The sequence below is a fragment of the Leptopilina boulardi genome, unplaced genomic scaffold (assembly GCF_019393585.1).
Source record: "Leptopilina boulardi isolate dan_hultmark-lab unplaced genomic scaffold, ZJU_Lbou_2.1 LbouV2_371, whole genome shotgun sequence".
NCBI lineage: Eukaryota > Metazoa > Arthropoda > Insecta > Hymenoptera > Figitidae > Leptopilina > Leptopilina boulardi.
Genome location: NW_026137942.1, coordinates 3,359,958 through 3,387,086, shown reverse-complemented (window position 1 = coordinate 3,387,086; position 27,129 = coordinate 3,359,958). Strand labels below are relative to the sequence as shown.

The 27,129-nt window shown below is 23.1% G+C and overlaps 1 protein-coding gene across 2 annotated transcripts in view; it reads right to left on the bottom strand.

Moving 5' to 3' along the window:
• The window catches only part of LOC127287571 (SLIT-ROBO Rho GTPase-activating protein 1-like), a 55,902-nt gene that overhangs the window by 8,392 nt on the left and 20,381 nt on the right, over positions 1–27,129 (bottom strand). For both annotated transcript variants that reach the window (XM_051314574.1, XM_051314575.1), the window contains exons 2-12: positions 17,669–17,852; positions 15,728–15,893; positions 15,272–15,496; positions 11,820–11,948; positions 8,335–8,556; positions 7,966–8,241; positions 7,287–7,882; positions 5,234–5,455; positions 5,074–5,144; positions 4,801–4,981; positions 2,936–3,209 (exon numbers count right to left, since the gene is read on the bottom strand). In XM_051314574.1, the coding sequence (XP_051170531.1) occupies positions 2,936–3,209; positions 4,801–4,981; positions 5,074–5,144; positions 5,234–5,455; positions 7,287–7,882; positions 7,966–8,241; positions 8,335–8,556; positions 11,820–11,948; positions 15,272–15,496; positions 15,728–15,893; positions 17,669–17,852 (2,546 nt within the window). The remainder of the gene's footprint in view (positions 1–2,935; positions 3,210–4,800; positions 4,982–5,073; positions 5,145–5,233; positions 5,456–7,286; positions 7,883–7,965; positions 8,242–8,334; positions 8,557–11,819; positions 11,949–15,271; positions 15,497–15,727; positions 15,894–17,668; positions 17,853–27,129) is intronic.

Here is a 27,129-nt window from a genome sequence, read left to right as displayed (position 1 = left end):
TTAAATAATTGAAATAAAGAAGATCTAAAAAAAAGACACATTTTATTAAATGTTTTTTTAAAAAATGTAAAAAAAAGTCGAAAAAGTCATATAATCCAAGGCCTGTTATTATTATTATCAAATAATTGTAATTAGAAATTAAATAAGTTTTAATAATTCCTTAATAAAAATATTTCATAGGAATATTTTTAAGAAATTTTATTTACAATATTTGAGAATTAAACTGAGACAAATTTTCAAAAATTCAATTCAGTATTGGACAAATTTTTAAAAAATAATTTAAAATTATTGAAAAAAAAAATCAAAATATAATTTATGCAAATTGTTCGAATTCAGAAGTTTAGAAAATGTTTTATATAATTAAATTTTCGAAGAACTTCATTAAAAAATTAAAATATTATTTACAAAAATGAATTTAATAAAAATTTTAGAAATAATATTGAAATTTGAAAAAGTTGCAGTTATGAAAATTCCAGGACCTGATAAAAAAAATCAAAAACTTTTTCAGGTTTTTCAGGTAAAAAATAATTCAATGACTTTTCCAGGTTTTCAATGAATTCCAGATCGCTAGACACCCTGATATCTAAGACCACAATCCCCAAATTTCTATTTAAATATTTATAAACTTTTATGAATTTTCTTAAGCTTAATGCCAGTTTTTATGATTATTTAACAAACATTTTAACTGATTTAAACAATTTTATCATTTTTCAATTAAAAATGTTTCAAATTAAATTTTAGAAATTGAATTGTATAATTTTTAGAAATTTTAGTAAATTATTTACTAGATTCAATTTAACTGTATTTCTATATTTAAATATTATCTAAACAATTTTTCTGAAGGATACAAAAGCAATATGTATAAATTTTTACGATGCCTCATTTTAGAACCTAACTGTAAAATTGTAAAATTTCGCGTTCTTTAATTTGGCATGCATTCTTTTTCTTTCAAATATATTTTTTTGAGCAATTAAACCAATTATATTTATTTGAAATTTCAGTCTTTTCAGCCAAGATGCGGCCAGGGAGTGCAAAGTTCGACAAAAAAAAAAACATGCTTTCTTTGAACCGTCGAAGAAAGCATTTTATACATTTAAAAATCTAAGCTGTGCGTGGCAAATAAAAGTGCAAGGTGTGCAAAACTATCAAATTTATTGTGAATTTGTTTTTTTTTTTTATAGTTCCGAAATCCATACAAAATGACAAATTTTAATCTCCCTTGTCGAGAATTATAAAAAATAAAATTTAATGTTTTTCAACGTTAAAAAGTTTTCTTAATAAAACAAAACCAATAGTTTTAAAAATGCATAAAAAATTTTTCATTTACGTAAATCAATAAAGCTTTCTGAAATGTATTTATTTCGTGAAATTAGAAACTTTTGTGACTAAATCCTTCATGTACACTTTCTTTTTTACAAGATTTTTTCATTAATTTATGACTTCTTGTAACTGATTTAAAAAAATTCTAGTGAAATAGAAAAGATTTAAAGTTTATGTTTGAGAGATTCTACACATAGTGCACATTTAAAAATTATGAATAATTCTAAAATTAAAGCTTCAAAAATCATTTCAATCACTTATATTTGATTTATAAGCAATGAATAATCGTAAGTACTGTGTGTACCATAAATTTGGTTTTACTAACTTCCGATCAAAATTATTAAAATTGAAATTTGCAAGAGTAGAAAATTCTATAGAGAAACAATTTGCATTGCAAATTTCGATATTAATCGAAGATGACAATGATTGTATTACTTTAAATTAGATCGCTTTTTAATAAATTTACACTTTGCAAATTCAAGAATATGAATTCTGTGAAAAATTTTTCTGGTAAATTATTTTTACCAAAAGTGAAAAAAGATCAATTTTTTTAAATGCATAATTAACATATAAATACATTTTTGGCACATCGTTGCTTGTTCCTTGAGTTTTAATAAATTATATTTTAAAAATAAATTTCTAATTATATAAATGAAGAAAGCAAGCACCGGGAGACGAGTGATTATCACAAAACCGGTACTAAAAAAACAGCTCGATCAAAATTAAAATAAAGTGTAATGATTTTTTATGTCCAGGAAGTTAGATCAGTAAAGTTAAAATTTTCAAAAAACAAATATTGTGCTGAATTGTGCTCGACTTGTCCTCATGAGGGTTGTAATTAATTATTTGAAAAACTCAAAATTCCCGGCAAAAAAACCAAAAAACTTTTGTAAATCTAAAAAGTTAAAGTTTTGAAAAAACAAATATTATGCTGAATTGTGCTCTTTAGTAAAACAATTTATTTTTGAAAAACTTAAAATTCCGGGCAAAAAATCAAAAATCTTTTTTTATACGTCTAAATTTACATTTAAAAAAAAAACAAATTTTGTGCTGAATTGCCTGGAATTTTTGAGTTTTTCAAATAATTAATTTTTGCACAAAAGAGCACAAGTCAAACACAATATTTTTTTTTTGAAAACTTTAACTTTTTAGATTTACAAAAGTTTTTTGGTTTTTTTTGCACGAAATTTGGAGTTTTTCAAAAAACGAATTACAGCACAATATTTGTTTTTTGAAAATTCTAACTTTACTGGTCCAACTTACTAAACATTGAATTTTTTGAAAAAAAAAATAATAAATAATAATAATAAAAAATCGTCTAAATTACAGTGACTTGTACACTAAGTGTAGAACCACCCATGTCCGTAAAATATAGATCTCTTATCCTACATTACCTAAAATCGTGTATCTTTCCAACGGCTTCGTGTTTAAAAGAAAAGATAACGAAGAAAAACAGTGAACCAGCCATGCACCTATGCCTAGACTTTCTTATTTTATCAATAATAATAATGAAAAACCAACAATACTCTCGATATTTCATAGCAGAGAACAATAGAAGGCAGTGAACGTGGAAGTAAATAATAAACGGCTAATGTTAAACGGTTGTTTCCAATACCTCTCGGCTGATGATTGGTTGCGATGACGTGAAGCACGGCACATTGGATATCACTGTTGATATAATACCACTGGCATTTGTACTGTCCGAATGCATCGCACTTGAGGCCATTGATGCGTCGGAGGCATCGATTGATTGCCACATGTTTGAATTATTAGTGGGACCCATCAATGGTGAATTGTGGCTTGAAACAACATTCTCTCCGGAACTAGACGCCCTTCTCATCGATTCCTCGCTTGATGATTTGAATAATTCTTTTTCTCGCTCTTCGTCTCTGGAAAATGGTTCAAAATTTAATTTTTAGTTTTCTTTCATTACATCATGTTCCAGTTAGAAATATTTTAAAAATTAATCCTTTTAAATATGAATTTTTTTTTTTTTGTAATATCCAATAACCATGATTTTTCATTGTTCAGGTCTCGGATTGATTTTTAAGGCAAAACAAATGTAGTTTTAGTCGATTTACATTTCAAAAAAAGTCGATTTTTTATTTTAATTAAATTTAATTAGTTAGTAAGTATTTTACTTCAAAAAAAATTAATGTTATTACGATATTAAATCCATTTTATTAATTTCTTAATAAGAATAATTCTATAAAAATATTATTAGAGAAAATTTATTTCGAATATTTTAGAATCGAAGAGGTAAATTTTTAAAATTTTAATTAAGTTATTAAGTAGGACAAATTAAAAAAAAAATCTGACAATTTAATTTTAAAGTTTTTATTTTAAACTTTTTTAAATAATTGAATTTTTAAAGAAATATTAAAATTATTAAAAATAAATGAACTTTGGAAGATTTATAGTTAATATATTTAGAAATAATTAAATTTTAGAATGTTTTTAAATTGAAATTTTTGAAAATAATTAAATTCAAGTGATTTTTAATTGCAATTTTTGGTGATTTCTGTTGCTAAAAAATGTAATAGAAATTGCAGACAAAAATTGAATACAATTGAATAGAATAGAATTTTCGAAAGAATATTCTAAAAATATTTAAAAATAATTGAATTTCGAAAAAATTATAATTAAAATTGTTAAATTTTAAAAAAGCTTTAGATGAAAAATTTTTAAAATAACTAAATTTTAAAAGGTTCTTCTAAATAAAATTGTAATTTTTGGTAATTTTATTTAATTTTTTTTAACCCTTAACTGATACAATTCCTTGTTCGAACATAAATCGCACAACAGGTCTGCTGGACCCGACGTATTCAAACGTGTATTGTACAGCCTGTATTGAATATTTTTACACAAAAATTTAATCTGAGGTAGCTAATGATGTGTTTTTTAAAATTTCATTAGTTTTACAGGGATTCATTTATTTTAAGTTAGTTAAAAAAATGTTGAAAAATAAAAACGAAAAATTGCGTATTTTTTACTTAAAAATTCATGAGTTATTTAAATTTTAATATTGTGACTTAAAAATTCAAGGTTATACTCTTGATGTATTATTTTTAAAGAAAAATTTTTCCACAACAGCAGGACTTGCAAAAAAGGTATTTATTTTGCAGAATTAAATGTGTCAGGTTAAAATTAAAAACTTCTAATTATTAATGTTTGAAGCTAATTTATTCTTTTGTATCGAATTAGTTGTATCAAAAAACTTAGAAAATTACTAAAAATATTTCAGAATAATATATTAAAATATAAAACTTATTCACATTCATTTAATTTGAATTCGAAAAAATGCTCGGGTCTACTTGACTCATGATGCCAGTTAAGGGTTAATATTGTACAAAAGTTTACTTTCCTTTAAATAAAGTAATTAACGAGAAAAAAATTTTGTTTTAACCCTTTTTTTACTGCATGAAAACTGTAATACTACATTAAAATTTACTCTAAAAAATTCATATAAAGCACACTTACTTTATCTTGAGCATAATATACTTGTCAGGAATCAGTCCCTCTCTTCCTGCAAGAGCGCCTCTCCACCAATCATTGCTCACTTGTGTGAACAAAATTAACGTATCACCTTTTTTAAAACTGAGTTCTCGTTCCGACCTCGCATTAAAGTCAAACTGAGCCACTGCTTCCAAATTTTCCGATTCTACACAAAAAATAGAGTTTTCTCTTTAATCATTCCTTTTTTTTTCTTTTTTTAAAGTGAAATTTCTGTTAAAGAACAAAAAATCTACTCACCATCTTCTGATGGATAAACCTCGGAATCCATATCTTCTTGTACTTGATCAGTAGGAGAATCTCCGACATCCCTGTTTTTTTCATTTAATTAATTAAAAACTTTTTTTTTCAAATTATGCCTAAAAACTGGTAACTAAGTAAAAAAAGAAAAAAAACTTACACGTCATCAGGTTCCCTACTTATGTATTTTTCATATTGAATTCCACCAATATCGTATGGGAATATTTCTTCACAAAAAGTTATAATATTCTTGATTAATTCGTTGACTTGATTTTGATATTGAACTTGATCTTTATCTTCTGGAACAGGAACTAAAGTTGGACCAAAACAAATTGCCAAATTGTACGGATCCATCATGTTCTCGTCCGAAAATTCAGAAAGACTGAAAGAAGAATTATATTTTATAGATATATATTTTTTAAATTCCCTACTTAGAAATTGGAAAATTTATGAAGTTAACACTTTTTAAATTTTAATTTAAATTTTGACAATAAATTATTTTGCATTGCACACGTTCAAGGAAAAGGAGAAATTTTTAATCCATCAAAATTTACAATAATGATAGGCACCAATTTTTTTCTGATATTATTTCGAATTTTAAATTATTATGAGGATTTTTTTAATTATTTTTGACCATTTTAGAGATTTTATTTAAAACATTTTTTAAAATACATATTACTCATTCATTGATTGGAGTTATGAAAAAGGTATAAAAAAAATTGTCTATGAAGAATAATAAAAATTGTGGAAGAAATCAATTTTAATAGGATTACCAGTTAAATTTTAATCAATCAAAATTTACAATATTTAGAGGTAACAAATTTTTTTTTCGTTTTTTGAAATTTTTAAAAATTTATTTCATTGGTTTGTTTAGAATCTAGAAAAAAAATTTTAAAAATTGACAATAAAAAACAATGAAAATTAGAAGGAAAATTCAAATTTCAATTTTTTCAAACTTTTGAGTTCTATTAAAAATTTATTAATTTTTAAAATTGTTCTAATTTTTAATTAATAAAATGTCAGAAAAATACTTGCACTCGCTAACAATGTAAATGTCAATGTAGTAAAATTTCTAAGGTCTTTCTCTTTAATCATTCCCTATATAAATATTATAGATAATTATATAAAACAAGTTGTAGTATTTTTAAAAATTAAATTAATATCATTACAGAAAAAATCTGTCATAATTTTTACTTCAGTGAATATCATAAAAGTTTTCAACTAGGCTAATCACGATTTTAATGATTTTAAAAATTAGTCATAAAAAATTTCTCAATGGTCTTGTTTTTAAAATTAATCGTTTTTTGAAAAATGACTAATATCGGACTTTTAAAATACGTTTTAAAATAAACGCTAGCTTCATAGTCAGCCTAAAAAATATTTTAGGAGAAATAGGGGACTGAAAATTTTACAATAGGGAACTTTTAAGGTACCATGAAAATTACATAAATTATTACAGAATCATTTATAAAACCAAAAAAAATTTTTTTAATTATTTTGCAACGATTTTAATCGAAATGTAGTGAAATAATTCTCTACAAAAAATAAATTGTAGGTATTTATCAAATTTTATGAAGCATTTTAATACAAAATCTATCAAATAAGTCGTTTTAGTCAATTTATATCAAAGGAAAAATTGATTTTTTATTTTTAATAAATTCAATTAGTTAATAAATATTTTATTATTAGAAATTAAATAATTTTGATTAATTCCTTAGTAAAAATGATTCATAGAAATATTTTCAAGATATTTTATTTAGAATAATTCAAAATTGAATTGAGTCAAATTACCAAGAATTCAATTTAGTAGGACAAATTTTAAAAAATATGAATTTCGGTAAATATTTTAAATAGTATTGGAATTTTCGAAAATTTTTGATAAAAGTTATCAGAAATCCAAATAATTTATCAAAAAAAATTTTGTTTTAATTTTCTAAATAATTTAATTTTTTTTTTTAATCTGAGGTCTGTAAATAGGGTACTTTTAAGTTTTAGGGACAAATAGTGAAAAAGGGTACTTTTAGGGAAAATATTGGTCGACTATGAAGCTCAAAAGGCTTAAGTCACTCCAAACTTGTTTTCGGCACAACATGAACTATTTTTAAGTCAAGTTTCAAATATTTTCACTCGAATAATTTTTCTATATATTTTGTCTATAATTTTATGAGAAAATGAAATTTTTTTGTGAAAAAGAATGCTCGATTTATACTTACTGATTTAAAAAGGCAAACAAATATCGCATCACAATAACCACCGGCCTCGGAAGACTTGAGATTAATTCTTTCATTTTTAGGACAAATTCCTGTTTCGATTCGAGTTGTGCTAATTCCATAAGATGCTCAAAGTAGATTATAGGAAATAGAGGTTCCCTGAGTTCTCTGAGGTAAAGCTTAAGAACGCCCGCAACACTATTGATATCGGAGGCGTCAGTTACGTCCGCAAGAGGATCCTCACCTCTTTCAAACCATTCTCGAAAATTATTTATCTCAATCTGCGACCCAGAGACCCTGAAGATTCCCTGATGATGAAGTCCATAGAGATTTATTACCCTGATGCAACTCTTTATAATTAATGGAATTTCTTGATTCGTGCTTTCTAAATATTCTTCCAATGAGCCACCAAATAATTTTGGTTGTCCATTCATTTGTAAACGTCCAATTCGTTTTCTACGCGCCTGCTTTTGTTTCGTTGTGCCAATTGAAGGATTTGGACTAGCATTCGAACCATCAACTAAACTTTGTCGTATGTATTCTTGCTTTGCATCGAGCCTTGCTATTCTCGATGTTCCTAGAAGATATTCTCGAAATTTCTGCAGAGATAAATTATATTGTTATTTATTTTTAAATTTACTTATATCAAGAATTGAAAAATTAAAAATATAATTAATTATACCGTGAGGTAGAATTCTTCTGTCTCTTGTCTGTCGGCTCTCAATTTAATTTGAAGAGTTTCCGGTGGTTTCCACGTTGGAACTGCATTCTCACCAAAGTATCTAGAGCAATCATAATCTTTGGCAGTCAACATTTCTAACAGACTAGCTTCAGCAGTTTCCAGAGTTTTCCACACTTCCTCGGATTCGGTTCGAAGTGATGTTACTCTTTGCTGAAGCTGGGACAAACGTTGTTCCATTTCTGTGTGTAGCACCTTCTGTAGTTCCGGTTCGGGTGTCTGCAAGGTTTTTAGAAATTTATTATTTTTTTCTTTTTTTTTGCAAAATTCACATTAATCTTTAACTAAACTAATTCCACAAATTTTGCCTACCTCATCGCCTCGTTGACCCTGGAATTCGAATTTCTTTGGGATCATAAAAGCGGCATGATGAGACTCCAAAAACCTTTGTTTATCAGCTCTGGAATCCAGAACACCAACGCAAGCTGCTAATTGCTCGGCTCCTGATTGTAAGGAACGCTGCCTCCCTTCCTCTGCACTGCAATGCATCAACAATGCTCTTGCGATACAGTTGTGGAAACCAAAATCCATACACTGTAAAAAAATAAAATTTTTAGATCCAAAAAAATGTTTTTAAACTTTCACCAACATTAATGATTTAAAATGTAAATAAAGATCAATTTTTAATGATAAAAAATATTTTTTAAAAACTAAACTTTCTTGAATGTTGTAGAATTTTTATAATAAAAAAATTATTTTCTCAATATTGAAAAATAATGTTATATTTTTTAAAACTAGTTTTTCCATTGCAACAAAATTTAATAGTTAATTTTAAATTAAGCAGCGACTAACAACTTTGTCAACAGTAGCTTATCAAACATTTAAACTACTTTGCGATATACGTAAAAGACTGCCTTAAAACACTTATTCCTAAAATGTTTTTCTTTTAAAATACAGGCCTCGAATCGACTTTAAGGCAAAAAAAAAAGTAGTTTTAGTTGATTTATATTAAAAAAAAGGTCGATTTCTTTATTTTAACAAAATTTAATTGGTTAATAAATATTTTACTTTAAATAACTAATGTTATTAGATATTAAATTCATTTTATTAATTCTGTAATGAAAATAATAATTGAATTTAAAAAGATTTTGTTAAATTTCACACAATAATTATAATAAGAGAAATTTTTAGTAATTTCTGTTTATGAAGAATTTATTAGAAATTATATACACAAATTGAATATCAAAAGTTTTTAATTGAAAAATATTTTCATATAATTGAATTTTTGAAGAATATTATAAAAATCATTTAAAATAATTGAAATTTTTGCAAATAATTAAATTGTCAGTGATTTTGAATTAAAAATTTTTGGTAATATTTTGTTTAAAATTCTTTTAAAAAAATGTAAAAAAAAGTCGAAAAAGTCGCATCTTATTAAAATAATTTGAAAAAAATCGTATTTTTGAAAAAAAAAAGTCTGAAAAAGTCGTATAATTCTAGGCCTGAAAATATTAAAAATTATCTTTATTAATTAAACTGTAACTAAATATCTAACTTATTTTTTAATAAAAAAGTAAAATAAATTTTTTTTGAAAATTAAATTAAATAAAATGAAAATAATTCACAATTGCAAATCATCAAGTAAGTACTTGATAGCTATTATATATAACGCCGTAAATCCTAATCTGAAGCGAATTACGGAAATACGACATTTCTTTTTATTATCAACTTATTTTTCGACTGAAACTTTGCAGATGACTGACAAAGCATGAAAAACTTGTTTAAGTATATCATTTAACGTCGATATTTTTTTTAAAATGTCTAAAATTAATCATTAACGTAATAATGATGACATTTAATTTAAATACAATAATAACAAAAAAAACCATTTATTATTTAATTACATTTTAACAATAATTTAGATAAATTAAGTACTCCTTCGAGTGAAATTAATATTAATTTAACCACGGTTTGAAATAAATAATTCTAATTATTTAATAAATTAATTACAAATAAGATAAATTTCGACAATGTTTTGTACTTTCTTCAGACGCGTGAATAATGCTTAAAATTAATTTATTAGAATTTTTATTTGATAGAATTTCACAGAATTTATATTTTTTTGAATTTTCATTAGTCAAAATTTATTTATTTATTGAAAATATACGGGCAAAGCCAAAATTTATATTTTTTCGATATTTTATTTGTCAGAATTTTCATTTATCAGATTAGCCATTTAAACAAATTTTTATTCAGCAGAATTTTATTACATACATAGAATTTTTTTTTAAATTGGGCGCATGATTATTCCATAAAAATCATTAATTAGAATTTTTATTTAAAAGTATTTAATTACAAATAATTATTTTTTAGACGAATTTTTCAATTTTTGAATTAAAATTTGATAAATTTTCTTTTTATACGAATTTTTACAAAACAAAATGTTTAGCTACCGAATTTTTGTTTGGTAGAATTTTTATTTTACAATCAGTATATTTACTTGACTTTTCATATAAAAGAATTTTAATTGAATTGAATTTTAATTTGTACGAATTTTTAATTAACAGAATTTTCAAGAAGCCGAATTTTCATTTGTCCGAAATTAAAAATTACCGCACAAATAATCGACAAAAAGATTTCAGCGCAATTTTTAAAATTGACCAATCATGATTATTTTGATAATTTCTAATTGATCAATTTTAAAAATTGAGCCGAAATCTTTCTGTCGATTGTTAGTTCGGCCATTTGTAATTTCAGACAAATGAAAATTCGGCCTCTTGAAAATTCTGTTAATTAAAAATTCGTACAAATTAAAATTCGATTAAATTAAAATTCTGTGAATTGTAATTCGGCTGAAAAATAAATATGACAAATAAAATTCCATAAAATGAAAATTCTAACTAATGATTTTTAGAACATATTCATGCATTTCAGAAAATGACTGTAAAATAAAAATTCTGCCAAACAATAATAATTTGGTAGATAAAAATTTTGTTATTTAAAAATTCGTATAAAAAGAAAAATTATCGAAGTTTAATTCGAAAATTTGTCAAAAAAATTATTATTTTTAATAAAATATTTAAAAATAAAAATTCTAATTAATGATTTTTATGGGATAATGATGCGCCCCTTAAAAATTATAAAAAAAAATTAATTTTAGATATTATTCATGTGTTTCACTTTTTTAATTTGTCATTTGTTGCACTGTCGATGTTTTCAATGAGATTAAATGAAATTTAAAGAGAAACAAGTAAATATATACATGTTTGAAAATAAAAAATTGTCTTTCTAAAATAATAAAATTTCAACTTTTTAAATGCTTTTCCAGCTTTTAAAATTTTCAGTGAAAATAGGTTATTTTCACAGAATATTAAGCATTTATAAATTTGAGAAATCGGACAATTAACTCTTTTTTTTCGTCGAGTTTACTACGGATGTATTTTATTACTTGGAGAGTAATGAAATTGTTCTCGTTTCGTGCACTCTGTGTTTTCTCACGGTACCAAATAAATTCTTCTTTGTAAAGCAAGCGTGGATTATTAGAAGTTAAGATAACGGCTTATAGAAATAGCTATACGCGAATTGATTCTCTACAACGTTCAATTAAAAGAAAAGAAATGCAAGTGTATAAAAAAAAATAATTTCTTTTTTTATACCATTTTGAAATATTAATAAATAATTCTTCGTCGAATAATATATATGTCAATATATTTTAAAAATACTTTCTTTTCTTTTCTTTCATTAATAAGAGAATTTATTATTTTTTTAGATCAGATTAGTTCGTCAGGTTGTTCGTTCCAGTTTGCCAATCGGCGCACTGCTGCGAAGAAGGAAAAGTATATAAAGAAAGCACTTACATCGATGAGGTCGGACAGATCGTCGACAAAGTACTTGTGTATCGTCGTATTGGAAGCTTCAAGACAGAGAATGTACTCGTTTCTGGCCTTCAGTGCCTTCAACTTTGCCTCAGTGTACTTACTCTTTCTCTGAAAAAAGATCAAACGATTGGAGTATCTTATAATTTGAAAGCCATTAATCAAACATTTCATTTATATACATATATATATATATATATATAATCAACACATTTCTCTATTCTGTTCATTCAGTTGAAATGTTTTTTTCTGATCTTGTACGAATATACAGATCTTTGAGCAGATCGTAAATTTTAATCACGAGGTACATTTTTAATTTTATTTTTCATTTTAATTTCAAAGTTCACTCAAGCTTTGGATCGACTTTCAACCGCAAAAAAATCGCTCTAGTCACATTACATTATAAGCGAAAATCGCAAAAAGTCCATTTTTAATTCTTATAAATTTTAATTACCCGTACCTCTATTATAAATAAATATTAAATTTAATAAATTTCATTCTATTTTTAATAAAAGAATAATGATTAGACAAAATTTCCAGTTTCAATTCATTAAAACAATGAATAAAAAAAAATAATTTACAATTCTCTTTTTCTTAAAAGTTCTTCAAGTCTTATTTATGTAAATAATAATTATTCTTCAAATTTTTGGAAAAATGTTTGATATAACAAAGAAATTTCACAAAAATCGTAGAATATCGTTGAGGCAAATATTAAAAAAAAATTTTTTGACTTGGAATAATTCTTAAGAATTAAACTTATAAAAACTGTACTATATATATATTATTATCCAATAATTATTCAATCAAAAAATTAAAATTATCTTCAAATAAATAAATTATCTTCAAAATTTACATTTTTATACAGATTTACACAAATTTATTTTAATTCAGAAAAATTCTAAAGATTTTAACTCGTAATTTTTTTTAGAATATCTAAATTAAAAATAAATTTTTAAAAATATTTCAAAACAAAATTTTTTCTTAATGAATTAATAATTAATTCTAATTTTTCTATTTTATGCGACAATATAGTTAATGAAATACGATTTTTGATGGTTTATTCCAATTTTAGGCATCGGATCAATTTTAAGGCATAAAAAAATTCGTTTTAGTCGATTTGCATTTCAAAAAAAGTTGAAAAAGTCGATTTTTTTATTTTAATTAAATTTAATTAGTTAATAAGTATTTTTCTTTAAATAATGTATGTTATTAGATATTAAATCCATTTATTTGTGTGTACCGAAAGTTCGTTCAAAGCCGAAAGGCTTGAACTATGAAAAATAAATAAATATTAAATCCATTTTATTTTTCTTAATAAGAATAATTCTGTAGAAATATTATCAAGAAAATTTATTTCGAATATTTCAGAATTAAATATGTAATTTTAAAAATTTTATTTAAGTTAGAAAAATTTCTAAAAAAAAATTTCTGACAACAATTCAGTTTTAGAGTTTTTATTTGTAACTTTTTAAATAATTGAATTTTTACAAAAATATTAAAATTATTAAAAATAATTGAACTTTGGAATAATTAAATTTTACAGAATTGAAAATAATTTATCAAATAATTTTAGATAACATTATTTAAATGTAATTGAATTTTCAAAGATCTACAATTCAGATTCTTGAAAATAATTTGAATTTTAAGTGATTTATAATTTAAATTTTTGGTGATAAAGAATTTATTAAAAATTAATAACAAAAATTGAATTTCAAAAATTTGTAATTAAAAAATTTTTTCAAATAATATTTAATTTTTGAAGAATATTAAAAAAATCATTAAATATAATTGAATTTCAAAAGAGTTATAATTAAAATTTTTAAATTTCAAAAAGTTTTAGAAAGATACTTTTGAAAATAATAAAATTTTCAAAGGTTATAAATTCAAATTTTTTGTGATTTTATTTGCTGATTTTTTTTTAAATTGTAAACAAATGTTAAAATTCATAAAATTTTTTATTGGAAAATAGTTTGAAATAATTGAATTTTTAAAGAACATTATAAAAATCATTTAAAATCATAAAATTTTGGTAGAGTTACAATTGACATTTTGAGAAATAATTAAATAGAAGGTTTTCAATTGAAATTTTTGAAAATAATTGAATTCAAGTGATTTTGAATTAAAATTTTTTGGTTATTTCTATTGCTAAAGAATTTATTAAAAATTAAAAACAAAAATTGAATTTTTAAATTGAAAAATGCTTTCAGATAATTGAATTTTCGAAGAATATTGTAAAAATTATTTAAAATAATTGAATTTCGATAGAATTATAATTAAAATTATTAATTTTCAAAAAGTTTTAGATGGAAAATTTTAAAAATAATTAAATTTTAAAAGATTTTAAAAGTTAAATTTCATGAAATTTTTAATTGAAGATAATTTAAGATTAATTTAATATAATTGAATTTGTAAAGAATTTCATTAAAATCATTAAGAACAATTAATTTAGAGAAAAATTTTTGTTAAAAATTTGTTAAATAATTAAAATATAGAAGATCTGCATTGTATACTAAAAAAATATATTTTGATTAAAAATTTTGTAAAAAAAGTCGATAAAGTCGCATCTTATTTAAATAAGTCGAAAAAAGTCATATTTTCTTTAAAAAAAAGTCAGAAAAAAGTCGTATAATCCAAGGTCTGCAATTTTAAAAATAAAAAATGTTACTTGAATTTAAATATAGAAAGTCAAGTGTTCTTGAAGTACAATTTTCAATCTCAATAAAATAGTAAATTATTATGAATAATAATTAAACACTGATAAATCTAAAGTTTACTTCAAAAAAAAAATTTTTACATTGTTACAAAATTAAATTTTACTTTGTTATTTCAAAAAAATTTTTATAAATAAAATTAATTTTATTGTTAAGAATTAATTATTCTATAAAATCTAATTTGAATAAAATTTTTATTATCCAATATTGTCAAGAGGAGAGAAATAATGCTTGGGAGTTCCATGACTCACAACACCCCAAAAAATATCGAGTCAAACAAGTGGTGAGAGTAACTGGAAGCGTATCGATTCTACACGGAACGTCTCTAATTTCATTAATTGACGGCAAATCGATCGTTAAGGGTGCGCAGATCAATTGACGCATCCAAATTTGTCATCAATTTAAAATGCATTCCGATATATATCTTAAAATATCATCTCTATGAAAATATTTAAAGATTTTAAAATTTTTATTTTTAACATATATACACATCAAAATATACCGGATCCTACAAAAAAAAAAATTGTTTTTCTAAATCGAGATTTTTTTTTTGGTTTTTAAACGTAGAAAAAATCGATTTAGAAAAAAAAATTGAGGTCCAGTATATTTTGATCACCCTGTATAAAAATAAATATTGAAGAAGAGAAAAAAATAATAAAACAAATTTGAAACATGTTATAGTAAGAAAATATTTTCCTGTTGGTAAATGTTGACTTCACATACCTTGTTGACTTCCTTCTCAATGAGTTTGTACTTTTTGCTACGAACGAGTTTTTCAGGGGGCGCATTTGCCACTTCTAATTTATTTCTTTGCTGTTCTGCAACACGCAGCTTGGTCTCTGCCTGCCTCGATTCTGCCTGATAAGCTTGGTACGTTTTCATAGTCGTATGCAACTCATGCAAAACTCGCAAAATTTCTTCATGTGTTTCATAACCAATCTCTCGACACTAATTGGGAAAAAAAAAATTGAAAAACCTTTAATATTTGAAAAATTATTATTATTTAAGTATTTTATTTTTCGTTGTTTTCTAAAAAAAAAAAATGAAATAAAGTTCATTTTATTTATACTGCATACTTTCTTTTTACTTTTACAAGAGGAAAATAAAATTTTTTGAACATTGTTGTCCATGAAATTATTATTCATGATTAATATTTTTGTATGATCACAACATGCTTACTCGCTTGTAAATGCGCTGAACGTCCTCCATTACTTGGTTTAATCTTCCCACAAGGTGCGTGCTGTATACTTCGGAGAGGGCAGCATGATCCCTACTCAGGGATTTGGTTTCGTTGACAAGTTGTTGCCAGCACGCGTAACTAGAAAAAAGGGGCCATTGCTCGCGCCTGAAACAATAACAATTTAGTTAATATCATCGACAATAATTTTTGGCCTCGGATCGATTTCAAGGCACACAAAAATTCGTTTTAATCAATTTACATTTTGAAAAAAGTTGATTTTTTATTTTAGCCATTAGTTAACAAATATTTTACATTAAATAACTAATGTAATTAGATATTGAATTTATTTTATTAATTCTGTAATAAAAATAATTCTACCAGAATATTATCAAGAAAATTTATTTCAAATATTTAAAAATCGAACTAATTGTAAGACAAATTTTCAAAATTTTATTTAAGTAGGACAAACTAAAAAAATTCTTAAAGTTCCATTTTTATAATTTTTTCAAGTCTGATTTAAGCAAATTATTCGAATTAAAAATTTTGTCATAGTTTTTAGTTTTGATGGTCAAAAAAAATTTTCGGGTAATAATTAAGATTTACAAATTTTTAAGTAATTTTTTTTTAAATAAATGAATCGCAGAAAAGATTTTAAATTTTAAATAAATTTTCTACAAATATCAACAATAGTAGTTTTTTTTAAATTTTTGACAATTCAATCTTTGAGTTTTTATTTAAAACTTTTTAAATAATTGCATTTTTAAATAAATATTAAAATTATTAAAAATAAATAAATTTCAAAAGATTTTGTTAAATTTCAGATAATAATTAAATTTTACAGAACTGAAAATAATTTATCAAATAATAATTTTAGATATCATTTTTTAAAAGTAATTGAATTTTCAAAAATTTACAATTGAGATTTTTGAAAATAATTGTACTTCAAGTGATTTAATTGAACTTCAAGTAATTTTTAATTAAACTTTTTTGTTGATTTCTGTTAATGAAAAATTTATTAGAAATGGCAGACAAAAATAGAATTTGAAAATTTTTTAAGTGAAAAATGGTTTTAGATAATTGAATTTTCAAAGATTATTATAAGAATTATTAAAAATAATTGAATTTCAGGAGAGTTATAGTTGAAATTTATCAGAAAGTTTTATTTTAGATAGAAAATTTTAGAAATAATTAAATTTTGAAAGATTTTAAATTGAAATTTTTGGTAATTGTATTTGCTAATTTTTTTTAAATTTTAAATAATTATTGAATTTCATAAATTCTTTAATTCGACAAATTTCATTAAAATTATTAAAAAATAATTGAATTTTGGAAGAAATAGAATTAAAATTTTTAGAAATAATTGAATTTTCGAAAAATATTATAAAATTCATTTAAAAAAATAATTATATTCGCAGAAGAATTATAATTAAAATTAAAATTATTAAATTTTCGAATGTTTTAGATGAAAAATTTTAGAAATAATTAAATTTTAGAAGAGGTTAAATTAAAATATTTAAAAATAATTGAATTTGAAAAGGTTTTGTTAAATTTCACATAATAATTAAATTTTACAGAACTGAAAATAATTTATCAAATAATTTTATATATAATTTTTTGAGAGTAATTAAATTTTTAAAGAATATTATAAAAATCATTTAAATTTATTAAATTTTGGAAGAATTAAATTAAATTTTTAAATTGAAAAATGGTTTTAGATAATTGAATTTTCGAAGAATATTATAAAAATCATTAAAAATAATTGAATTTCAAGAGGCTTATAGTTGAAATTATTAAATTTCAGAAAGTTTTAGATAGAAAATTTTAGAAATAATTAACATTTCGTAAAATATTATAAAATACATTAAAAAAAAATAATTATATTTCGGAAGAGTTATAATTAAAATTATTAAATTTTCTTCTCAATTTTTTTCCAAACCTACTTCTGTTTCTGTTCCTTATGCCTCAGCTGTATACTCCTGGCCATTTTGTCTAACGATTTACTATAATCAAGTTCGAGTTCAGCCCTTCTTCTGAAGAAGTCCTGCAGCTCCGCAACCAATGCAACCTGTGCCTCCATTCGCACATCCAAGCATTTTAACTGCTCGTTCAACTGCAACCTTATGTCTGCAAAATAAATAAAATTTTTATGATTTTATTTTGTCACTATTTTTTAAAGTTTCATTTTTTTTTTTTTTTTCATTAAAGCTATAGCAACAAAAAATTTGCGAATTAAAATGGAAACTCCTACTTTTTTTAGTCAAATGAAAAAGAAGAAGAAAATTTATTATTATTTTATTTCTGACACAAGGATTTGATTCAGATGCTTTCAATAACTTTTTTGTTCCTGTCATTTATAAGTTGGAGTCAGAGTTAAATTGCAGAGAGAGAGAAAGAGAGAAAAAAAAGAGTTAAAAGGACGTAATTGAATTCAGTGATGTGTACAAATAAATAATTCTACGAGAGAATAACATAACATGATGAAGACAGAGAAAACAGAAGATAGAAGCAAATTGATATGCAGCGCCACTGCTATAGTAACTTCCTTCCTGTTCAAATTAAAATAATCACGATTCCCTCATCATTACAACGATTTATTTTTGCTCCATACCAATAGAGCAGCCATGTGGATAAAACACAGTCATGAATTACTTTTATCAACAATAAAATTCTTTTGGGTTCAATGGAATACACATACATTGAAGGAAATTAATTGTAAAATTTCACTGTGGTGGTGATACCTGTGTATACTTTTAAACGTGGAATTTGTGAAATGTATTGTACAGTGAAAGGAAAAAACGTCGAAAAGTGAAATGTTCATAAAAAAAAAGTTTTACTATACTGTAAAAAAAAAAATTTTTTTTATTCGAAAAATCAATTACTTGAGTATTATCAAATAAATATTTATTTGAACGAAATAATTTTTATTCGAATCAATAATTTCTATATCAGGGTTGACACAAAATTATTATTTTCTTTTTCCCTCACTTTTCTCTGATTTCAAGTCAAAATTCAAATTTTTTCCCTCACACTAATAAAAATATTTCAATAGGTTTTCAATAACGGGCCTAGGATTGCACGACTTTTTTTTATTTTTTAAAATTGAATTATTAAAAAAATATATTAACTTAGAGACACAAAAAAAGTCGTTTTAATCGATTTATATTCCAAAAAAAGTCGAAAAAGTCGATTTTTTTTATTTTAACAAAAATATTTTACAGATTTTTAAATAAATTTTTCTTTTTAAATAATAATACTTTTGAAATAGTTAAAGTTGAAATTTTTAGAAATAATTGAATTTTAAAAGATTTTGTTAATTTTCAGACAATAATTAAATTTTACAGAACTAAAAAAAATTTATCAAATAATTTCAGATAACATTTTTTAAATATAATTGAATTTTCAAAGATTTGCAATTAAAGATTTTTAAAATTAATTGAACTTCAAGTGATTTTTAATTAAAATTTTTTGATGATTTCACTAAAAAATTTATTAGAAATTGTGGACAAAAATACAATAATTTGAAAACCATTTTTAATTGAAAAATGGTTTCAGATAGTTGAATTTTCAAAGAATATTATAAAAATAGTTTAAAAAATAATTTAATTTCCTTAGAGTTATAATTGAAATTGTTAAATTTCAAAAAATTTTCGATGGAAAATTTTGATAATAATTAAATTTTAGAAGCTTTTAAATTCAAATTTTTGAAAATAATTGAATTATAATTGAAATTTTGGATAATAATTCAATTTTAGTTGATTTTTAATTGAAAATTTTGATAATAATTAATTTTTAATTGAAATTTTGAATAATTATTGAATTTTAATTGATTTTGAATTGAAATTTTTGGTACTAATTGAATTTTATTTGATTTTAAATTGAAAATTTGGAAAATAATTGAATTTTAAAAGATTTTGAATTGAAATTTTTGAAAATAATTAATTTTTATTTGATTTTGAATTGATTTATGATTTTGAATTAAAAATTTTTGGTAATTTTATTTGATATTTTTTTAAAATTATAAACAATTGTTAAATTTCATAAAAATTTTAATTGAAAAATAATTTGAAAATAATTGAATTTGCGACGAATTTCATTAAAATTATTAAAAATAATTAATTTAGTGAAGAATTTTAGTTAAAAATTTGTTAAATAATTGAAATAAATAAGATATGAAGAAGATCTACATTTTATACTAAAAAAAATATATTTTATTTAAAAAATTTTTTTAAAAATGTAAAAAAAAGTCGAAATAGTCGCATTTTATTAAAATAAGTCGAAAAAAGTCGGAAATAATCGCAAAAGTCGTATAATCCGAGGCCTGAAAATTCTATTACTCTTCAAAATTTGTAAAAAAAATGTTATCAATAAAAATTTATGAAAGTTTCAATTGAAAATCTCCTGAAATTCAATTATTCCTTAAAATTTTAAATCAAACTCTTTCAAATTCAATTATTTCTAAAATTTTAATTACAAATCTTCTAAAATTCAATTATTTCACAAATTTTCATTTAAAATTATTTTTTAAAATAATATTTTAATGAAATTCTCCAAAAATTTAATTATTTAAAACATTTTCTGAAATTCTCGAGTTCTAAATTCGAATAATGTGCATAAATCAGACTTCAAAAATTTTCTTTCTTTTAATGTAACTTTAAATTATTTTTGAAAATTTGTTCTGAAACTGAATTGAAATTTTGAAAATTTGTCTCAGTTTAATTCGATGGTTTTAAAAGAAAAATTGTTGAAAATATATCTGTGAAACATTCTTATTAAGGAATTAATAAATTTTATTTAATTTCTAATAACAAATTGTTAATAATAATAAATAAAAATATTTATCAACTAATTAAATTTATTGAAAATAAAAAAATTGACTTTTTAAACTTTCCTTGTAATGTAAATCGACTAAAATAACTTTTTTTTACTTTCAAAAATCCATCCGAGGCCTACAATTATAAAAATGTAAGACAATAATTTTTAGAAGCAAAAATTTGAATTGAAAATTTTAAAAATTATAATTTTAGTAACATTTTTAGAAATTTGATATTTTTTCAGTACTTTTCATAAAATTTTATAACTTTTTGATGATTTCTCTGACCCGTGACAACCTGGTTATATATTTAAAATAAATAATTAATTGACTCAAATAATAATTTTTATAAAATCATGATTTTATAAAAATTATGTGATTTTTTTAAAAAGGGGATCAAATGTGATCACTGTAGGAAGTTAAAGTTTTCTTTATTTTGTTTATACTGCTTAAATCGTTAAAAATAAACAAGGGTTTTTGTACTGATTTATGAAGATGATAAACATAAAAGAGGCATAATAGAAGATATAATAAAATACTTGAATGAAGAATTGTAAATCTCTGACTACGCATGCCAAATGTCGTATAAATACTGAAGAAAAGGTTATTGAAGTGAATTCTTCTTGAAACAAGTTTTATTTCATTGAAAATCAAGTTATTGAACAGAAACGTATTTTATCATAAATATGTAACTTTCGTTCATCTCAAGAATTTCTAACAGACATAAAACCTCTTGAAAATATAAACATATTCATTATTTAATTTAAATCTCGTTATAATGTATAATATTTTATAACAAAACAATGATTTTAAAAAATTTTCATTATATACCTAATTTAATATTATATCATTTACATTTTATTTCTTATTATTACAAGTACCTAATATTTGATTAAAGATATTTTATAGTACATGCATATTTAAATCTATTGGAAAAGCATATAACCTTTGACATTACATTAATTTTAAAATTTCCCTGACTGTATACATATAATGTACAATGCAGCGTCCACAATGCCTTTCAAACTGTTTAAAAGTTTAAGATCAAATCTTTCTTCAACTGAATGCATTAAAATGAATATATTTTAAATTGTTATTAGGTAAATAAAATTTTTTTTAAAATAAACTACTCAATTGTTTCTTTTTGAAAAATGAAAATTAACGAAACACATAAATAAGCCCTAAAATTCTTTCGATAGAATTTTCATTAATAACTTAGCTCAAAAATTAATTTTTTCGCCATTGACATGAAAAAGTGTCTTTTTTGTGCCTGTTTTGGGCAGATAAAGTAGCACTTTTTAAGGCAGTTTGAGCCAACTGCCTAAAAAAGACTTTTTTAGGCAGAAAACTGCCCTATAAAGTCTTTTTTAGGCAGTTGTTAATTTTTGCATAATTTTTGTTTTGCTTTTATTTTATATACTATTTCATATATATTATATTATATATTTTATATATATTTCTTTAAAATTGTTTCACTTTTTCATAACAATGGCGAAAAAAATAGCGTATGTGGCTCGCACGTAGTAATTTTTAGGTTCGGATGATTTCAATACTCGCTGTCTGTGCGACTTCGGCTCATCTTTGTCTCACCTACGTCGCACTAACGACACCTCGTACTGAAAATTACATCCTCACCTGAAAAGTACTACTTTACGTGCTTGCCACATAATATACTATTTCCTGAAACTACCTGTAACCTCAAAAATTACTTCCTAAAAATTAAAAATTAATTTCTTAACAATCTCTTTCAAATTTTAATATTCATGAAAAGAAATTTATAAAAAGTATATCCGCAACCTTGAAAATTACCTGCCGAAAATTGAATATCAATTTTTTTTAAAACCTCTGCAATTTAAAGCTAATTTAATGTTTTGACATAGCGCTGACAATAAATTTTCCAAAAACTACCTTTAACCTCAAAAACTACTCTCCAAAAATTAAAACACTAAATTTTCATAGTGAACTGAGAGTAATAAATTAGCATTTAAAATCCTGTGAGGAAATTTTTTGAAAAATCTGCTTTTTAATTTTCTTTAGATAGTTTTTGTGGTTCAAGGTAGTTTCTGGAAAATCATTTTCACGGTGAAGTTAGAGTACTGAATTAGCTCTAAATTCCTGTGAAAGATATTTTTAAAAAACTTGCTTTTTAATTTTCAGTAGGTAGTTTTTGGAAAATACTTTTTTGGGCTATATTAAAGCACGAAATTAGCTCTGAATTCCTATGGAAGAAATTTTTGAAAAATTTTCTTTTTAATTTATCGGTACATAGTTTTTGAGGCGAAAGGTAGTTTTTTAAAAATTTCTTTCACGACGAAGGTAAAGCACTAAATTAACTCTAAATTCCTGTAGCAGATATTTTACAAAAACTTGCTTTTTAATTTTCATTACGTAGTTTTTGTGGTTCAAGGTAGTTTTGGGAAAATAGTTTTTACCTTTTTAGTGATTTGTAAGAGCACTAAATTAGCTCTAAATTCCTTTAGGAATTTTTTTTAAAAAGTTTAACAGCTCTAAATTTTTAAATATGGTTCTAAATTAGCACTAAATTAGTTCTAAATTCTGCCAAGAAACAAATTTTGTTTTTGTGATAGTGCCACTTGTACCTATACCTTCTAAAATTAATTTGTCACAATTTTTATTTAATAGAATTTCATTAGAAATTAATAAAAATTTTAATAATTTTAACATTTATTTTAGGGCATTATTTATGCGTCTCAAAATAAATGTTCAAAAATAAAAAAAAACATGTTTTCAAATCTTTAATTGTCAATACAAAAAACATGAGTTTAAATAATTTTTTAAGTTCAAATAAATGATAGAATTATAAAATCAGTCTTACACAAAGAAAGAAATTGAATAAATTATTAAATATAAAACAATTAGAATTTGTTATTCGTATGAGCTCACATTTTTTTTTGTTCATCAAATTTATTAAATGCCATATATTTTCATTTTTTTGTATACAAAAAAGTTAAATGAGTTTTTTAAAGTTTATATTTCTTATAAGTTTCAAGAGGTTTTTTTCATTTAAAAAAAGCCTGGTATATTTTCTGACGGTAATATATAAAAGTAAAATATTATTTCTTATTTTCTTTGCTATGCTCTACTAAGCTTCACTTCCTTTGCAGAATGACGTATCTCTCAAAGTATAGGCTTTTTTGATGTTCAATGCTGACTAGAAAATATGTATAAATTCAACCAAGGAAATGGCCCTTGAAACATATATTCACTAATCAACTACTTCACTGTTTCTCATTTGTTTTTTTAATAATAATTTTTCTATTAAATAGATATTAAAATTTCAATCGCAAATTATTAATTTAACAAAGACAAGGTTTTAAAAATAAAAATGTGATATTTTTGGGCTAGAGTGTAACATGAATCTCTGCGAAGAGCATCATTATAACCGTGTGTTTTTCTTCACGTATATATAACTGGTAGAAAAAAAAAATTGAGATCTTAAGACCAAATGTCTGCGTGTTCCTGCTTTTTATATATATTTTTTTTAATAGCAGCTCAGGCGCTCCCTAATTCTTAAAAACATGAAAATATCTTTTCATAAAGCTTAATATTACATGTGGCTTATATTAAAAGTAGTTCATAACAATTCTGTAATAATTACATATATATATATGTATATTCTTCGTGAGTATATATTAAATTTAAAAATTCCATTCACAAAATATTATGCAATATATGAATTCACATACATATACATATATATATATAAATTTTCATCGGCTTAACGTAAAAATGAACGCGTATTGTGAAAATATTTGAAACATGAGAATCGCGAAAATCATTTGGGGAGTGAAAGGTTGTGTATATTTTTTATTGAAAATATTACACAGAAGCGGACATAAAAATATGCTGACTTATACATATATCTCACGATACATATTTGGTTTTCGAGCAATGAAGGAGCTCGTGGCCTCACAGCGATTTTTGCTGACATATGGAACATGTAAATATTTTCAGACATTCTCTGCAGACGGCGCCGACAATTCGCGTTTAACAGATGAAGCACAAAATCATTTTCATCGGATGAAATTTAATTAATTATTAATAAAAATCTATAATAATTTATATCTATATTTTTTTGCTTTTTGGTAATATTTATATATTACTAGATAGAACTAAAATTTAGGAGTACCATATTTAAAGTTTGAACATAACATTATTAAAAATGATAAGTTTACAAATTTTATTGCAACTACAACCAAAAAAAAAATGATTTCTTTGATTCAAAGAAATCAATTTTGTTGACAAATTTTTCTTTGATACAAAGAAAATTTATTTCCAACAAATTATCTTTGATTCAAAAAAAATTATTTTCGTTTCAAAGAAATTTTTGATTTAATTCCAATAAATGTTTCTTTGATCATATATCAATGTTAGAATTTCTTTGATTAAATGTACATAGAAAATTTCTTTGAATCAAAGAAATTCTTAGAAATTAAAAAACTTTTTTTTGTTTCAAAGAAAATTTTATTTTGAATGAAAGAAAACAAGTCAAAGAAATTGGTTTCTTTAAATCAAAGAAATCTTTTCTCTGAGTGTACACTCTAAATCTGTGAAATTTTCATTGATTTCAAATCAGTGGACGAGTTTTCTTTAATTCATCAGTGGAATTTTACAGACAATCAATGGTTTTTACTGATTCTCAGTGAAATTCCACTGATGAATTAAAGAAAACTCGTCCACTGATTTGAAATCAGTGAAGATTTCACTGATTCAGATTTAGAGTGTACAAATTATATATGTGGATAATTTCTATGATTTTCTGCAGTGTTGATTAAAAATTCATTTTTAAATACATGTAAAATCAAAATCAGTTTCTATTGAATATTTTGGATCTAATAACGACATAAGTGTTTAGAATAAGAGTTGATCCTCTTTGTGTGTATTTTCAATCCAAAAATCGCAAACATAACCTAAAATTTTTTGCCTCTAAGGTCCCTATTCTTATGGAACGTCACGAATATAGAAAATTTTTTAACACAATGGAGTCAAACAGTTTATCAGAATTAAAAACAAAGAAGAAAAAATAACAAAACTGGATTCAATAATAAAAATTCAAAAGAAGAAGTTGAAAAAGTGTGAGAAAAGAAACGAAAGTATTAAATAAACTAAAATTTAAAATCTTTATTTTTGCATTCTTTAAAATTTATATTTTTATAAATAGAGGTCAATCAAAAAATGTAACCTATAATTTGTTACATATTGTCACAAAGTATAAAAATACTATCGGGAAAGAACCAAAGTATTTCTATAGATATAAAGAACAAAAATCAATAACACATGTAATTCTATTAAAAAATAATTTTAATAGTAAAAAAAAAATATTAGAAAAGAAATTTATAAAAAATAAAGAGAAATGGAAGCCTTTTTCAAAACTACATTATAAAAATATTTCTCACATAACTAACTTTGAACAAATTAAGTTCACCTTGACTTAATAATTAAAGTATGCCTAACTATTTATAGCAGCAGCATCAAATCATGGGAAATAAACTCGATTCTAGTTTGTAAGTGGGAGGAGCAAACACAAAGAAACATTTTACTGTTGCAAATTATTTTATATATTATGTATAAAAAAAAATTAAATACATTGGGAAATCAGTAAAGATTTACAGGTGAAACAAGTATCAAGCAGAAACGGTATTTTTAAATTTTAAACATTAAATTAAAAAAAAAGAAGTTTACAATTAAATTAAAAATTCTATTTATTTGAAGAGTATTTCAAAAAGTGATAAATTTTGTTATTTTAACAAATTTAATAAATCACCACTTAACTTAATTTTAAGAAAGAAAAATTGTAATAAATTATTAATATAAAAATGTTTTTTGAGAATTTATTTTGCTTTTAACTGATATGTCTACTATAATTGGAGAATTTTAAGGTATTGGTAATTTTTTCTAGCAAAAACAATTAAAATTATAAAATCATTTTAGTTAAGGCCTAGAGTGGACAATTTTATAAAGTGGAATAAAATAATTATCATTGGATTAAATCTTCAATTGGTTGAATTTCCAATATTATACAAGTATCCATATTTCAACGAATAGCTAAAAGATGAAAAGTTTCTTTAACTGAATTTCGAAATTTTCAAATGTTTATTTTATTAAATATCTAAAATTTCGAAACTCTATTTATAATGGGATTTCCATATGTTTGAAAATGGTCTATTTCATCGAATGTATACAGAAAATGGGGACGTATGAATATGTTCTAAAAATCATTAGTTAGAATTTTCATTTTATGAAATTTCATTTGTCATAATTAATTTTGAGCTGAATTTTTATTTGTTCGAATTATTATTTGATATAATTTCCATATATAACCGATTTTTCATACTACAGAATTTTTATTTAACCGAAAAATCATTTAACAGAATTTCTAATTGATAGAATTTTCATTTGTCCGAAATTGCAAATGCCCGAACATCGATTTTGGCGCGATTTTTAAAATCAACCAATCACAATTTTATGGATAATTTTTGATTGGTTGATTTTAAAAATCGCGCCAAAATCGATGTTCGGACATTTGCAATTTCGGACAAATGAAAATTCTATCAATTAGAAATTCTGTTA